The 15,757-nt window shown below is 43.7% G+C and overlaps 2 protein-coding genes across 2 annotated transcripts in view; both read right to left on the bottom strand.

Annotated features, from left to right (window-relative positions):
• LOC311339073 (CMP-N-acetylneuraminate-beta-galactosamide-alpha-2,3-sialyltransferase 2-like) overlaps window positions 1-4,127 on the bottom strand; it is a 14,510-nt gene extending 10,383 nt beyond the window's left edge. Inside the window, exon 1 of the mRNA XM_084464437.1 lies at window positions 4,096-4,127. The gene's annotated coding sequence lies outside the window, so the exon portion shown is untranslated. The remainder of the gene's footprint in view (window positions 1-4,095) is intronic.
• Window positions 2,900-14,936, bottom strand: LOC311339074 (protein SSUH2 homolog). Its single transcript, XM_084464438.1, has 12 exons — window positions 14,784-14,936; window positions 13,116-13,190; window positions 12,554-12,629; window positions 12,075-12,204; window positions 9,663-9,723; window positions 9,311-9,432; window positions 9,034-9,096; window positions 8,856-8,932; window positions 8,404-8,496; window positions 7,455-7,560; window positions 4,467-4,574; window positions 2,900-4,128 (listed from the first exon to the last, which is right to left on the bottom strand). Exons 1-12 carry the CDS (start codon window positions 14,809-14,811, stop codon window positions 3,991-3,993), a joined length of 1,077 nt encoding a protein of 358 aa, XP_084320564.1. The 5' UTR covers window positions 14,812-14,936; the 3' UTR covers window positions 2,900-3,990.
• Between the last annotated feature and the right edge of the window lie 821 nt (window positions 14,937-15,757).

The following is a 15,757-nucleotide window of genomic DNA, read 5'->3' as shown; positions in this document are numbered from 1 at the left end:
AATAAATAAATAAATAACAATAAAGACTATGTCACACAGTCAACAAAACATTGTTGTTAATCTGAAGTTGAAACGATGACGAAAACTATATTAATATAATATAATATATTATATATATATATATATTAATGAGACGTCCCGTAGCACCCCGCAAGAAGAAAATCATTAATTCAAGCCATTTACTCTGTTTTTTCGATCGTGGAATGGTTTGTTTACTAGTGGTGCCAACGGCGAACGCATCGGCTTTTGCCACCCGGAAGAACATAGTGTGACGTCATGGTGAATTGCCGTATTGCTTAATTATAAAACGGGTGGCTTAAATCAAGCGATCTGATTGGTTTCCAACTGTTGTATATTGAGCGTATTCACACAGCTATGATGCCCGTTCAGTTTACGGAGTTCTGTATCACTCCGCGCCTAACTTGAACCGTTGTTTATTTATATATAAAAGCAATAGCATAGTTCACTGAAGCCTAAAAAACATGTTGATTGATGGAGATGGTGGAAACGTTGTAAAGCAATAGGCACACGGTGAGTGAACTCGATAGTAGGCTAAATTGCCGGCGAACCAAGCTACCGTCTTTAGCCTAGCCTTCTCTCTGAAGGACGCTACAGTGTGTTGCATAGCAACCGCCGTACACTTTGCAGGCAGTCAGGAGGACTACTTTTTTGTATTTGTTAAAAAAAAAGCTTTTCCGACTTTCTGGCTTTTTCAAAATTTAGGGTGTCTATGACTTTCATTTCGCCATACTTACGTAACCGTTTTATAAAAGCTTATAAATGCTTAAATATACAATATAATTATTTTGGGTTGATTCTTTTTTATTTATTTTGTGACACAAAATAAATAAATAATAAATAAAATACATATATATACATATACATATATGTATGTTTATATAGTATATAGGCTAGTATACATATTTTTATTTTTAAATTAATATATCCTCAAAGTGTATCTTTCTGGTTATATTTGTAGTACAATTTCTACGACTGCCACCATTTATTCAGATGAACCATTACAAACCAGACAGGGGGTTAAGAATATAAAATTACGTCAAAAAGTTGTTATATTTATAGTGGTCATAACAGTCATAATTATTACTGTTTATACAACAGTTAGTTCAAATAAGTAATTTGATTGGACAAGAGGCTTTCCATGAGTGCTGATATAGAGTATAACAGCACTGGGACTTTTAACTATATGTATCACTCTGCTTTACGGTCGTTCTCATAACTGTTAATGTTATTAACAGTCTTTATGTAGCTTAGATTGCAACTAACTTTGCACAGCAAAGATGAACATTTTTCCAGGCATAACATTTGAGTTGAATTACGAATGGTCGTCAGAAGAAGACCAAGGGAACGTAACGTAACGTAACTTATTCTACTTCGTTTAAGAATGCTTGATTCTGATTGGCTGGGAGGAGGGCATTAACCCGGCAGGTTGCCCGCTGACTGAGCACAGCATCATCAAATAGTAGATCAATACGCCGCTTGTATTTTTTTTCTATCACAGAAAAGTCAAACATGAGGTCCATTGTAAAAATAAACCTTGTTTAAAAAAGTTTCTAAAATGTGTCGAAAATCTATCGGAGGGTCAGTCGATACATGTTTCGCAAGCGAGATACAATGTAGCAACTACGTTATTAAACTAGTGATCAGATGCAGCCTTGTGTGTTTGCTATAGAAACTAATAAGCTACAGCTGAGCTAACGGGGAGCGTACCTATAAATGCTATACTACATACTACATACTGCATACTGACGCAGTATATACTGTGCACTACATACTACTCCCTGCCCTAGTATGCAGTATAGTATGCAAGTATGACAAGTATCATGCAGTGTACTACACATGACCAAAAAATTGTGACGAAATTTGACGTGTCAGACTGGCGTGGTTTTCGAGCCGAATCTCCCCTACATTTACGCAGATATTTTACCATTTAACATGTCGCACTTTTCCATTGTTAAGTCGAACAATGAGGCAAGGAGGCGCAGGAGTGCACTGCTGAATAAAACGGCAGTTGCGGTAATAAATCGGTTGAGCCATTTGTTCTGTTAACAATGAAAAACACACGATTACAAAAACATACGAAAGCTTATCACATAAAAATAAACAACTAATAACCGCTCGCATTGTCCGCCATTATTTAAAATGTTCAGCGGTGCCGCGTTGCATTATGGGATACAGTATCCGACGTAGTGAGCTCTGGATGTATGCCAGAAATTTTTGCCTGATTAGTACATCATCCGGGTAACTGTCGCATACTGCAAAAAAAACATTTTTCGCGTACTGCATACTACTTACTACTTTTACGTCACGATCAGTATACGAGCAGTATGTAGTATGCCATTTCAGAAACGGCCTATGTTCCCCGGGTCCTATGTTCCCCGTTCGCAACTGTGTTTTTCGTAGGCAGAATCTGGGAAAAGTTCCGCCTCAAGCGCTAGGATTGGACAGGCAAACTCACACACTGACTCCTAACCCTAACCCTAAACCTAACCATAACCGTAACCCTCACCCTAACCATAACCGTAACCGTAACCCTCACCCTAACCATAACCATAACCGTAACCCTAATATTCATGATTCTTCCGGATTCCACCTACGAAAAATTCTCTAACGTTATTCACCGTAGTTCTAAAGGGGACTACTTTTTCAGGGAGATGAACTCAAACAGAGTATACATTTATTAAGCATGCAATACGAATAAGAAAAAGCTGAATTATTAAAGGATTAGAATTTTTTATTATGTTGGCAAGCAAGAAGTAGAATAAACGGGATAATCACCTCAAGGCAGGGCAATAAACTGTTTGATATGCCCGGCTCGTGGAAGGTAAGCCGTCCACTAGCCGGGCATATCAAACTGTTTATTGCCCTGCCTTGAGGTGATTATCCCTTACGTAACGTGTAGACCTATACAAAGTAGCAAGCTAATGTGTTGCTTGGCAACAGTTCAGTCACAGTCCAGTTGCGGATCTATTTGTGTTGGCGGAGCCAAATAAATCATTAATGAACAAACAAATCATAATCTGTTGTTGCTTATTATTGTGAACTAATAAATGGTGCTTGTAGAACTGTTGTATAAAAGCAAAATCACACTCGAGGTTGTGTGGTTGTACTGGAATATCAGTATTCAATATCAGTGATTATCTTCGGCACTTTACGGCCTCTTACCTACGAACGAATCACAGCCGTGCTGATATTCAGTACAACAGCACTCCCTCTCGTGTGATATGGCTTAAATAAATCTCCACAATATTAGCTAGCTCCAGCAGAACAGTACTAGCCATCTAGCAGGCCAGTGTTAGTCCCAGCATTATCAGACTATTACAAGCCCAGTAGCGATAGCCGACTAGTATTAGCTGACTAGCATCAGCAGACTTGTATTAGTCTACTAGCATGAGCATACAATCAATAGGATATTGGTATTAGCAGACTAGGGTAAGGGCTAATCCTAGTCTGCTAATGCTAGCATTACAAGCATCAGCAGAATAGCATTAGCCTACAAGCAGTAGGAGTAGCAGATTAGCCTTAGCAGGCTAGTGTAAACCCATTATCAGACCACTGCGCACATTTAAGGCAGTCAACCAGTCAGTAAAATGTTGCTTTAAAATGATTTTAATAAGAATTTGAAACATTTTTAACATGCCTGACTGACAAGCAAGAAGGATTTATGACGGACAATAACGATGATGATAATGATGATAATAATGATGGAGGGATGATAGAGGAGAGACAGAATGTGTGTGTATGTGTGCAGGGCTGCCAACTTTTGGGTTTTCGCTGGCGTGAGATTCTGTAGAATCTTGTAATGCATAGCTTATAGCGGGGGGGGGGGGGGAGGTGGACAGACGCGTGTTTTTTTTTTTTTTTTGCCGTGAGACAGTGAATGTGTGGCATGTGCGCGTGTGTAAGCAGGCAAAAACGTGTGTCACACGGTGAAACCGTGAGAGTTGGCAGCTCTGATGTGTGTGTGTGTGTTCAGAGGACCACACAGCAGCAGGTAGCTGGGTAGTCTGCGGTGACATGCAGTTCGTTCCCGGCGACATAGTAACAGTGGGCGTCGCCTTTCCACTTGTAGCCCACCTTAGCAACCGGAATCAGCTCCACTGTCTGTCGCTATGGAAACACAGACACAGAGAGTCAGTGACAACAGGTAGACAGGTCTGATGGGCTACAGGGGTATAGAATGGGGTATAGACTGTGTATAGATTGGGTAAACACTGGGTATAGACTGGGTATAGACTGGGTATAAACTGGGGTATAGACAGGGTATAGACTGGGTATAGACTGGGGTATAGACTGGGTATAGACTGGGTATAGACTGGTACTGGGTATAGACTGAGGTATAAACTGGGGTATATAGATAGACATAGTAATTAATAATTTATTGTCAGATTATTTGACAGACAGTGTGCAGGATGTATTAATACAGAGAGGGTGTATGTTTGGGGTACCTGCTGCAGTATCCTGGAGGTCTGGAGATACTTGGCCTGGTGTTCCTGGACCATACGCTCTGATGCCTGGGAGATGGCCGGATCTGGGAAGCCCAGCAAAGGGTACACCTGGCAGGGGAGGGAGGGGACGCTCAACACACTCAGTACGTTTACATGCACAGCTTAATTCGATTAAAGCCATAGCTCGACTATGCTCCTCAATTGGACAACTGCAATTGTCCGCGTATACATGGCGGTGAGTAAATCGATTCATTAGCCGAAGCGTGTCATGCCGGTATGATAGGTGGCGCTGTGCCCATTTCAACTAGTGGTAATGGAGCCACCGGTTGACCTCTTTACGTCACCAGCAACAACAAACTCAGGCGGCATTCGAGAAAGATGTTTTCAGTAGACAGCTGTCAGTTCACTTCGGGTCCATATCATTTCTCCGACGCTCCATTGTTCCGACCTCTCGGTCGTATGCTGACTCCAGCCGGAGGAGCTGGCTCTGCCGGCAGAGGAGTCCGCATACGAGGTCGGAACAATGGAGCATCTGAGAAATTATATGGACCCAAAGTGAACTGACAGCTGTCTGCTGAAACATCGCTTTCTCCTCCATGTCGCGTTTCAATCTGGACTTCAGCGAGTCAAAGCCAAAGTAAATTTCCCCCAATTCCTTTTACCCATAGGCGAGATAAACCCGACTAGGAGTCTTTACTTGTTGTGGAAGTACCAGAGAGCAGTCTGTAAGATTCATAATATAATAATAATAAGAATAATTTATTAATGACCACACAGCCAGGCTGGTGGAATTTGGTCTCAGTACAGCTCCTTGGTACAGGTTCCAACATTACATTTAAACATAAAACATATAACATGAATACATACAGACAGACACATTTTATAATACTTAAGGGGCCATGCATAATCCTCAGCGACTGGAGTTCAGGGTATTGATTGCAGTGGGAATGAAACTGAGGTATCAGTTTCATTTCAGAGAATACCTCCATCAGTTCGGCCGCGGCGCAATGAATAAAGATCATAGTTACTTTACAACCTTGTTGATGAGCAACATTTAGAAAAACATTTAGAAAATGTACTTTGAATTCAGCCTTGGGTTAAATCGAAGCGTAGTGTGTACTGAATGCATGTTGATGATGATACACTCCTTATAGGGGGTAACTACATTGGCACGACACCGGCTTCCTCCATCTTCTGCGCCAGCTTTTTAAATAAATCGCCGACCCAAAGTGAGTTGACAGCTGTCTACTGAAAACATCTTTCTCCCACCGGAGCAGTCCCTCCGCCGCTCGTCCATATACGGCAGGGTTTCTCAACGGGGGCGGCAGCGCCCCCTGGGGGGCGTTTACTTTATGCTCAGTACTGTCATGATCGCCATAGTAACGCTGATAAACAAATCCACCTCATCGCAGTAGCGTGGTGCTTTCCGAAACTATTTCGCCCTCCCCTGACTTCCACTGGTTGGTTTGCAGGACATGCAAAGCAAGCGGTGGATGGGGCATTACACTAAGCAACATGAATCTCATCCATATTACATAGTAAGGCAACACAAGACGTGAATAAAGCTAACTCCGCTTAGCATGCTAATTGTAAACAATAGAACGTGCGCATTACATGTAGACCACTGCAACGTCGCTCATTACGTCTGTGAACCGATAAACACTTACTTTCATAAGGTACGCACACCAACCTGCACATACGCATTTAACACTGATGTTACAGGCGCTTAACTTGTATAGTAACAAACTACTTTAATTACTATTTGGCCGCAAACTTAAACGTGCTACTCGCCAACTCGGAACGAAGCGAATAAAGGCTGCACATGCTCTGCACATGCGCAACGTCACGTAAACAAAGGGACACATTGAATCCAAGTTTGCGGGTTAACAGTTCAATAACCAATAAAAATGTACACAAGCACTGTTACATATTAAACTTCAATAGCTCAATAATAAAACCTTTTAATAAAACTCTGAATACACATTTTCTTGTCCAGAAGAAACCAGCGGCACAGAAGTTTTTTTATTCAAGCAATGTAGCACGAGTTGGAGTGGAGTTGGTTGTTTTTTTTAAACAAAATAAACAAAATAAACAATTCTTATAGGGTAACTACATTCACCGGCTTCCTCCATCTTCTGCGCCACCTTTTTAAATAAATCACAGTTTCTCGTTATCCCTTATCCGACGACGACAACAACACGACTATTGTCTCCTTCTACTTCCGGCTCACGGCCCCGGGAAAAGATCTCGAGCATGCGCAGAACGCAATTCAACGCATAATCCAATTCGACTCTGTACATGCACGCTTAACTCGACTATGAATCGCATTATCTAGGGGTATTAACTCGACTATGAGTAACCCAATTCGATTCGAATATAGTTCGACTAAGGTGTATACATGCATTTTAGTAATCCAATCATAGTTGGACTAAGCCAATAAGTCGACTTTCTTGAGTGTCATGTAAATGCACTGACTGGCTGATATGGACTGGGGGGTCTTGGCTTGTGCATTGTGGATGGCATGCGATGTGGCTTAGGAGGTAGAGCGGGGTTGACTGGTAACCGGAAGGTTGCTAGAAGCAGATTTTATCGTGATTAATATGAATAATGATTTATAATCCACCCCTAGTTAGAGGTTAGGGTTGGTGGTTAGGGTTTGTTACGGGTTTAGTGGTTGGAACAAAGCCTAACCCCTAACTAGGGGTTAGGGTTAGGGGTTAGGGGTTAGGGCTTGATGCAGGCTTAGGGGTCAGAAGATGTAGTGGAGGCTACAGATCAGGTTCTGGTTGGGTTAGGGGTTAGGGTTAGGGGTCAGAAGATGTAGTGGAGGCTACAGACCAGGTTCTGGTTGGGTTAGGGTTAGGGATTAGGAGTTAGGGTTATGGGTCAGAAGATGTAGTGGAGGCTACAGACCAGGTTCTGGTTGGGTTAGGGTTAGGGATTAGGAGTTAGGGTTATGGGTCAGAAGATGTAGTGGAGGCTACAGACCAGGTTCTGGTTGCCCTTGAAGAGCTCCTTCCCGGTAACCAAGCTCAGCTCCTCCACCTTCAGACCGCTGCCCTGCTGGCCCAAGAAGTCCTCCAGGTGGTTGGTCCTGAAACACACGGCTGCTTAGGAGACATGGCAGCTCTAGGAGACACGGCTGCTTAGGAGACACGGCTGCTTAGGAGACATGGCTGCTCTAGGAGACATGGCTGCTTAGGAGACATGGCTGCTTAGGAGACACGGCTGCTTAGGAGACATGGCTGTTTTAGGAGACACTGCTGCTTAGGAGACATGGCCGCTCTAGGAGACACGGCTGCTTAGGAGACATGGCTGCTCTAGGAGACACGGCTGCTTAGGAGACACGGCTGCTTAGGAGACATGGCTGCTCTAGGAGACATGGCTGCTTAGGAGACATGGCTGCTCTAGGAGACACGGCTGCTTAGGAGACACGGCTGCTCTAGGAGACACGGCTGCTTTAGGAGACACGGCTGCTTAGGAGACACGGCTGCTCTAGGAGACACGGCTGCTTTAGGAGACACGGCTGCTTAGGAGACACGGCTGCTCTAGGAGACACGGCTGCTTTAGGAGACACGGCTGCTTTAGGAGACACGGCTGCTTTAGGAGACACAGCTGCTTTAGGAGAGACATGGTGGCTTTAGGAGTGACATCACTGCTGGTAAGTTTCAGATTTGCATTCCCACTGGAGCCACTGAGTCTGAGGCCAGGCCAATCGACTGACTTCTTTGTTGTGTAGATTTGTTTAACTGTATTGCAGCCCTGTCCTACAGACTTGCAGACATGTCCACTTCCCCCATAGTGCAAATTAACTTGGCCTCTCCCGCCAATCCTAAATGCTCCAGAATGGTCACTCCCACTTACCTAACTCACTAAAAAAGATATGTGCACCCCTGGTTGTAGTAATAGTTAGTGTAGTAGTAGTAGTAGTACTCACCACTCTATTTTGAGTTGGATGAAGGTCATCAGTTGACGCCTCCCTTCACATGTCTCACAGGCTTCAGTTCCCTGACCGTTACAGGTGGAGCAACTACACACATACAAAGACACACACACACATTAGATTTACCACACGCACATTTGATTTACCACAAACATTCGATTTACCACACACATACACAAATAAGATTTACGACACACACACACACACACACACTAGATTTACCACACACACACACACACACACATTATATTTACCACACACACACACACATTAGATTAACTACACACAAACACATTCGATTTACTACACCCTCACACATACACACGATTTACTACACACACACACATTATATTTACCACATACACATTTGATTTACCACACACACACACACACACACACACACAATATATTTACCACACACACACACACGTATTTAAAGCCATTACCTTTCTCTGCCAGCGTTACATCGGCCACAGTCGCTGGTCTCGGTCTTCCCAGTACCATGACACACCCAGCACTCTTTCTACACACACACACACACACACAACAACATGATGCGACAGCTGACCACATGTTGCCGATGATTCATTGATAAATGGTGGTATTGATTATTGATTGTCCCACCGATCCGGCACCATTACACGTGGTACACAGAGCCGTCCCACTGGCCTTACAGGTGTGGCAGTCCTACACACACACACACACACACACACACACACACACACACACACACACACACACACACACACACACACACACACACACACACACACACACACACACATTTGATATATATTAGTGTGTATATTTGATAGATGTAATAATGTTTATTACATACGAATATGTATCTATATATATATATATATATATAATGATGTAAATGATAATGTGTATTTATCACCTTGATGGTGGAGGTGAAGGGCACAGGGATCTCTTCAGTGTGATTGGTGAACAGCTCTGGGGGCATGGCCTGGACCTCCCAGGGTTGGGGGGCGGGTTGAGTATAGAAGTCAGCCGCTTCTCCTATATATACACATCATATTATATATATATTAAATATATATACACAGACACATCATTATTACATATATACTGTATCATATCATTATTATGAATACATATACACACATTATTACAGTATATAAAATACATTGCATACACCCACACACATATATACGGTGTGTGTGTGTGTGTGGTGTGTGTGTGTGTGTGTGTGTGTGTGTGTGTGTGAGTGTGTACGTGTGAGTGTGTACCTTTGTGTGGTTTATGGGCCCAGTCAGTCGACCTAGATTCCGTGAACGTCTCCAACCGGTACTACAGGACACAGACACACAGACACACAGACATACACACACACACGCACACACACAATAAGACAATAAAAGTGCCATAACCCAAAATGATTTCGGTTTTCTGGTCTGAAACGTGTCAGTACGTCCTCCATGTGGGTCAACATCAAATCATGTGGGTAATCAAAGTATTCACTCTTAAGTTACTGTTACTAAAGGTGGATTTATAGTCCTCCGTAAAGTGCTGTACGTAGCTACGGAGAGCCCTCTCCGTCGACAGAGAGCGTGTCGGAGACCCTTTCTGTAGCTCTATGTGTGCATCCAATATTTTTTAATTATCCGTCGAGGCAACGTAGACGGATGGAGACGGCAAGGGCTGTGATTGGTCCTCTAACAAAATCATTTCCGGAATCACTTTCCCCGGTTTGACTTTGCACCTTATTTACTTTGTTAGGGTTAGGCTTTGATTTGAAAAGCTTTGGAAGTTTATTTTCAACACTATTTACATGGTTAGCAGTCAGCATATAAGATCGATCGGGCAACGAATTGCATTGCGTATCCGACATCCCGACGGAGAACTGCAAATGCTCGAGGGGTCTCCATAGTTACGGAGACAGATTACGGATTACGGATACGGAGTAGTATACTTTGGGCTTAAGTGATGTCACTGTTACTAAGTGATGCTGATTTAGAGGAAACTGGAGGGAAGGACTAAACCCTGTGTTTCTCTGCCAACCAGTGTGTGGACTTTGTACTATGCTCCAAGTGTCTTCCACATGCTCAGAGGCTGCTTTGGTTCGTAACCATGGGGATAACATTCCCTCCTGACTAGAACTCTCTTCAGAAAAAACTTTCTGTACATCTCACAGCGGCTAAGAACTAATCATCACAACAATGATCCTCCAAGCTTTAAACTGATGAATAGTTAACAACTGTTCCTAGGTGATTACAATTCATCCTAGTTATTCATAGTTATAATAGTTAATCCCAGTGAATCCTAGTTAATAATAGTAATTTAATATTGATTCAGTTGTAATAGTTCTAGTAGTTAATCCCAGGTAAAACTAGTTAATAATAGTTGTATTACTAGTTAACCCCAGGTAATCTGGTTGGAGAGAGTGTTTCTGTGGTAGGTGTTGTACTAGTTAACCCCAGGTAATCTGGTTAGGGAGAGTGTTTACACCGTAGGTGTTGTACTAGTTAACCCCAGGTAATCTGGTTAGGGAGAGTGTTTACGCCGTAGGTGTTGTACTAGTTAACCCCAGGTAATCTGAGGGGTATTCCATCAAAGTCGCTAACGAAAGCGGCGCTTAGTTGATTAAGCCTGGTTAGAACTAGCGGCAACTTCCACTTGAGGCTTAGGCCGTTCCATCAACGCAGTTCAGCCGCGCCTTGCTCAGGTTAGTTCAAGCCAGGCTAACGTTATCCTGTATTACACGCGTTCACGATATATGTAACCAGCCCATAACCGTGAATGTCGAATCATCGATCAAATGTCTGAAAAGGACCGCGGGATCTTTTCCAGCGGCGAACAGAAGCTGCTTGTGGAGGTCTATGAGGAGTACAAGCATATAATAACTCAAAAAGGGAACACCGTAACCATTAATAGAAACAGGGAGGCAGGAAGTAGTATTAAGCGTAACATATTTTAATTTAATATTGCCCTTGGTTTTAAAAGCAGGGAGACTTGTACCCGGTCGTCCGGGGTTCAATCCCCACACAATTAATAATATAGGAAGGATTACTAGAGAAATCAAAGAACTTTTCATGCCATTTATTTTCCATTTCTTTGAATATTCTTAATTAGGGAATTAATAAAACTAATAAAGGGAATTACAAAATGAAGCCAATGCCAAGAATACTATGAAATACTCTGGACACGAACTTGGGTCTCGCGTATCACAGTGCAAGTTCTAGACCATTCACCCAGCCTCTGATACCTGATTCCGTTATAATACATAGATTTGTATAAAAATGTGTTGAAAAAATAGCCACAGTAACAATAGATAGCAATTCACTGAATTATTTCATTTGCGTCATTTAATCTTAGACCCTTAGTGAAAATATACGCTGTTTGTACTTTATATATGTACATTTATGACAAAATCGTGAGGACTAGGCTTGGCAGAACCTTCTGATGGTACAATTGTTGCTGACAGATGGATTTCTCTGAAACACCGCTCAAGTTAGCCTGAACCTGCTCCCGACCAGGTTAGTTTGGTCGGATAAGTTGCCATGGTTACTTAGCGGAGATTCCCTTAAGTCACATTCATGGAACGCAACTCTAGTCGAAAGAAGCCTGGCTAAGCGAAATAAGCCCGGCTTTGCGCTTAGCTTGGTTGATGGAATACCCCTCTGGTTAGGGAGAGTGTTTACGCGGTAGGTGTTGTGGGGCTCCATGGAGGTGATGACCCCGTCCTCCGCAGGCGAGTTGCTGTAGCAGCAGTTAGACGAAGCATAGTCCTTAAACGCCTTCCTGGCCACCTCCTCAGAGATACAGGGGATACTGCAGCACACACACACACACACACACACACAGAGGCACACGCACACACACACGCAGGCACACACACACACACACACACACACACACACGCACGCACGCACACACACACACACACGAGTGTGTGTGTGTGTGTACAAGTTAAGTAACAGTCTCTAGTTCTATATATGAGAGTATTATTGTGTTGAGTACTGTAATGTTGAGTATTATGGTGTTATGGTGTTGTGTGTTGTGATGTTCTGTATTGTGTGTTGAGTGTGATTGGATTTAGTGTCGACCTTTGTGGTGTTTGGTGTTGTGCGGTTGAGTGTTGATGTGTTGATGTGTTGAGTTTTAGGGTTTTGAGTCTCACCTCCAATCCCGCTGGTCGGGGGGTGGGGCCACGGGGGCCAGCGGCTGGAGAGGCACCGGGGGGGGGAGGAAGCCACCTGCAAGACACCATCATCATCACCATGGGAACCAGGGTGGACCTGAGGTACTATGGAGTAGGGTTAGGCTAGGATAGAGGAGGTGTGATAGGACAAATAAACTAGGATAGAGGAAGTGTGGAGTTACGACAGAGGAAGTAGCTAAGGGGAGAGGCTCTAGGACAGAGGAGGTAAGGGGAGAGGCTGTAGGACAGAGGAGGTAAGGGGAGAGGCTGTAGGACAGAGGAGGTAAGGGGAGAGGCACTAGGACAGAGGAGGTAAGGGCCCGGGGAGAGTCTCTAGGACAGAGGAGGTAAGGGCCCGGGGAGAGGCACTAGGACAGAGGAGGTAAGGGCCCGGGGAGAGTCTCTAGGACAGAGGAGGTAAGGGCCCGGGGAGAGTCTCTAGGACAGAGGAGGTAAGGGGAGAGGCACTAGGACAGAGGAGGTAAGGGCCCGGTGAGAGTCTCTAGGACAGAGGAGGTAGGGTAGGATAAAGGAAGCTTGCCTCCAGCCATGTTCTCGTAGCCCGGCACGTTGCCAAACATGCCGGGGGGCGGGCCGGCGCCCGGCGCGTAGACAGCTGCAACATAAAGATAGAACGGTAAATCAACACCTAGGGCAAATACCTGAATCAAGTCAGAACACACGCAGCCGAGCCGCCGAAGACCAAATCCTGTGCAACCAACATTATATAGCCTGACATCTGTATGTATGTTAGGCTATAAGGTTTTATTATTTATTAATTATTTGACTGTAAATTACCCGTGTTTCATGAATACATAACAGAAAGGGATTTTTAAAGTGTGTTGAATTTTCTTTTGTAATATTACCAGTACTGACTGATAACTGTATAATACTGACCTATTACTGACCTATAATAAATCCTAATTATACACAGATAAATACATACATATATATATGTACATACACACACATATATACAGACACATACTTGATCACTGAGCCACTTTTTGTTTTTACATTGCATTTACACACTTTAATATACTGCAAATAATGCTGCCACTGGGTCACTTCAAAACGGTTTGTCCTTACTTTAGCATTTATTTTAGTTTTCCATAGCATTACTTTACATTACTCATTACTTTACGTTTTGTACTTGTATTGTATTACATATTGTATCTCTTCTTTCACTGATGCTGTGCTGTACCTCAAGCATTAATAAAGTGTTACCTTATCTTATCTTATCTTATCAACAGTGGTAAAGGGCGGCGCCAGCTGGCGGTGGGCGGTACTACATCCACCTCCAACTCCACCGCTTTCCGTTATTTTGAAATGTGTGTCACTAGTCGACCGCAGTCCAAATACCCATACACCATTTTGCATCAGTTCCTCCCCAAGAGCCAACAACCCTAAAACCATGAGGTAGTAATTATGTATGACTTCCTCTGCACTCTATTGTGGTGTGCTTCTGAACATTGAAGTCTTCTAACTAAATCACCTCCATATAAAGAAGTCCCCTATCATGTAAGACATGGCCCACCTGAAGTGCCCCTGGCTCTTCCTCATTCCACCCTCCACCTCCCCCAACCAGCTACTGGTCCAGGCCAGCAGACTGAGGTTTATTCTGTTGATTCTGTTGATGCTGTCACGCCTTTCAGAACCGCGGCATGAGGCCCCGTCCACACGGAGCCGATTTTTTTAGTGAAACCGCTTAAGTCTTGTGCGTTTGGGCCGACCGTCCAGACGGAACCGGGGACGTTATGTGTTCACACCATAATGATAATTTTAAAAGTTGATTTGTATTCTTTTTGTAGCTTTAAATACAGCCCCATGGTATCTATCTTGGTATTGCTTTCTCCTCCTCGACGGTATGTTTATATACATACCGTCGAGGAGGATGCGTTTTCGCACGAGTCCGTCTTTACGGAGATATTCCTGAAACGCATCAAATGAAAACGGATCGTTTTCGTCAGGCATCCACACGAATCCTTACACGAAACCGCATAGGTCCGTTTTTATCTGATCGATCCTGCCGCAGAGAACCACACCCTTGGTTTTGCAACTCAATTGAATCTGAACCAGAGCCAGAATGTCTTCCAAACAGCAACGCTTACTTCAAAGGTCTCTGATGTAATCCGACTCAAGGGTTTTTACTCACGACTGGTAACACGTTGTGGCATCGCTTCTTCACAATACAAATTGTCTCACATACCTGATGCCATGGAGGGGTTAATCATCATCTTCTGGCCGGATTAGTCCCTCGGTCGTAAATCAAATCTGTATATCCGTTTCTGCAGTGTAGAAAACACAATTAGGCCTACCACATACTCCGCCTGGGCTCGGGCACAAGTGGGCTTGGAACCCTTCCTCCACGGCTCCACCTCACCCACATCCAACCACAAGCACGCGTCTCTCGACGGCCAAACCCCGCCTCCCCCAGCCCTCATGATAATGTAGAGAAGTTTGGTGACTAGTTTGTGATAAAGTTCAGAAACCCGCTTGTGATAACGTTTAGAAACCCACTTGGATTAATTGTAGGAACACACTTTCAAGTAATAACGTTTAGTGACTAGTCTGTGATAACGTTTAGTGACTAGTTTGTGATGATGTTTAGAAACCCACTTGTGAGAAAGTTTAGAAACCCACTTGTGAGAAAGTTTAGAAACACACACCACCTGCAGAGTTGTTGTCTCATTTAAAGAAGTCTACTAATAAATGTATGTTTCATCTCTTTCTTGCTCCTGTGTTCACACCGCACATTGAAACGTGTCGCGGGGCGACATTTGCCGCAGCAAAAACCTGCGACAAGATTTGATTGACGGGGCGACAGTTTTCCCAAAAACGGGCGGGCGCGTTCACGTGGATTTGTCGCGCGAATGAGCGTTCAACCGGCTGGGCCAACCGTTCCCTGCACTCCGCAGTGAACCGCAGCTTGGAGGAGAAAGTGATTGTTGCCGTTTGCGACTCCCGGAGCTCTATATATAATAATAATATTAGCCTATATGATATTATATATATAATCTATAAATATATATAATATACAGTATACGATGGTGTAGTGACTACATTATGGGTTCGTGTTCCCCTCTTACTGTGAGTGATCTAGTGGGAGGGAACTGGCTATGAGACATGGGGTCTAGGGGGACGGTTTATGGTGTTAGACTCGTTGTTCTACCCACGCACTGA

Source organism: Micromesistius poutassou, assembly GCF_964030765.1.
Source record: "Micromesistius poutassou genome assembly, chromosome: 2".
In the NCBI taxonomy this organism is placed as follows: Eukaryota; Metazoa; Chordata; class Actinopteri; order Gadiformes; family Gadidae; genus Micromesistius; species Micromesistius poutassou.
Note: the sequence above shows the minus strand (reverse complement) of the source record. Positions and strands in the feature narration are given on the sequence as shown.

Bases quoted from the DNA above. Each gene is read 5' to 3' on its own strand.
- LOC311339074 (XM_084464438.1), bottom strand. From the start codon at position 14,811: ATGATGATTAACCCCTCCATGGCATCAG. The intron at 9,097-9,310 runs GTGATAAATACA...GTGTGTGTGTAG, and splicing joins CCTTCACCTCCACCATCAAG to GACTGCCACACCTGTAAGGC. The intron at 4,575-7,454 runs GTCTGTAGCCTC...CTCCCCTGCCAG, and splicing joins TCAAGGGCAACCAGAACCTG to GTGTACCCTTTGCTGGGCTT.